The sequence below is a fragment of the Muscardinus avellanarius genome (assembly GCF_963383645.1).
Source record: "Muscardinus avellanarius genome assembly, chromosome: 2".
Taxonomy (NCBI): domain Eukaryota; kingdom Metazoa; phylum Chordata; class Mammalia; order Rodentia; family Gliridae; genus Muscardinus; species Muscardinus avellanarius.
In genome coordinates, this window is record NC_137787.1 from 2,800,163 (window position 1) to 2,801,821 (window position 1,659).

Genomic DNA, 1,659 nt, shown 5'->3' on the forward strand with positions numbered 1-1,659 from the left:
CCCCCTCTCCCTCCTCCTCCTCCTCCTCCTCCTCCTCCTCCTCCTCCTCCTCTTCTTCTGTGGTACTTTGGATTGAACCCAACCAGACTGTCTTCAAAGTAGCTTCACCATTATTCATTCCCACCAGCAAAACATGGCGTTCCCAGTCACTCCATTCCCCTGCCAGCATCTGATATTGTGAAGGGTTTAATTTTAGTCATTCTAGCGCTGCATAATGGCGCCTTGTTGTCGTTTTAGCGTTTCTCTAGTGGGTAAGTGATTTCAAGCACCATTTCCTATACTTATTGGACATTCATATATCTTTAGTGAAGATAGGCCATAGGTGTCATTCAGGTACTTGCTGACTCGGTGTACAAAGTACTGTCTAGAGGCTGAGGGTTTAACGGGGACCTACATACCTTCCAGAAAGCACCGTCCGTGCTGTACCTACTGGCCCCTGCTCCTGAGGCCCTCGCTGTCCACGTTGGTGGCTGTACCAGGACCACGTGAGCTTCGGCCACCTACAGAGAGACAGGTCCTCGAGAAGCGTCTAGCAGTGTGAGCGTCTAGCAGCAGCAACCTCACTTCCTACTTCCTGCAGCTCTTCACCCTGCAGGTGCACTGACTGCGGGAGACCTGCCTGGGAGGTTGAGAGTAACCTAAGCAACCCGAGAGGAGAGAAATTCCACAGTAGTCATTGCAAACAGCCATCCCAAGGTCTATGGAAAAGAAGCCCCTCAAAGGTCTATGGAAAGATAGCTGGGCATGGTGACGCACGCTTGTAATCCCAGCATCTGGGAGGCTGAGACAGGAGGGTCACAATTTGAGGACAGCCTCAGCTACTACTTAGTGAGGCCCTTTGTACCTCAGTGAGACCCTGTTTCAAAATAAAGAATAAAAAATAGGGCTGGTGTGTCGCTTGGAGGTAGAATGCCCCTAGGTACAAAAAATAATATATATATATATATATATATATATATATATATATATATATGGAAAAAAAGAATTCCCAAGGTCTATGGAGAAAGATTGTACCCCGGAAGGGGTTGTATCCTGGACCCTGCCTCTGGCCTCCAGGTTCAACCCTTGGCCAAAACCCTCCAGCCTCTGATGCCTGTCAATCTTCCTGGATTCCTAGAAACCCCCCCTCCACCACAGGCGCCTTGATGTCCTTGTCTCCACTACGTTTCCCAGTCTGGGGCCTCTGGTCCACACTCATGCCCCGAGCGCCTCGGCAGGACCGAGCCAACGCTCCCTCCACTCTTCATTCCCTTGGAGCAGTCCAGGGTGGCCGTAGACACTGTGAACCAGGCCTTGCTGGGCTTCCAGATCCTGTCGCCCTCCTCCTGCCCACGCACCATCCTTTCACACGCAGGGCCTGCTTCCCAAGAATAAATGTTAACTCAAACAGTTCATCAAGCCCGTGAAGAAGAAGAAGATACTTTCCTAACTGCCCAATCATTTTCAAATACGTCCCCATCCATACAACAAAACAATATTTCACATTGCGTGGAGAATGGCCTTCGTTCCGTTCCTTATTCCCCTTCCTTCCCTGCTCAACGCCGACTGTCCTGAGGCCTTCCTGGAATACTTTTGAGAGGGGAAGGGCCTTCTGGGACCGTGCACTTCTACACAGCTGGACCCTTCGTTCATGGAGGCTAGCCAGCCAACGCTCTGAAA

The 1,659-nt window shown here is 50.7% G+C and overlaps 1 protein-coding gene across 1 annotated transcript in view; it reads right to left on the bottom strand.

Annotated features, from left to right (window-relative positions):
• The window catches only part of TRAF3IP1 (TRAF3 interacting protein 1), a gene marked incomplete at both ends in the record, with an annotated part of 54,129 nt that extends 52,789 nt beyond the window's left edge, over nt 1–1,340 (bottom strand). The window contains 2 exons of the mRNA XM_080720081.1: nt 399–500; nt 1,230–1,340. Coding sequence (XP_080576207.1) covers nt 399–500; nt 1,230–1,340 — 213 coding nt within the window. The remainder of the gene's footprint in view (nt 1–398; nt 501–1,229) is intronic.
• Nucleotides 1,341–1,659: the final 319 nt, after the last annotated feature.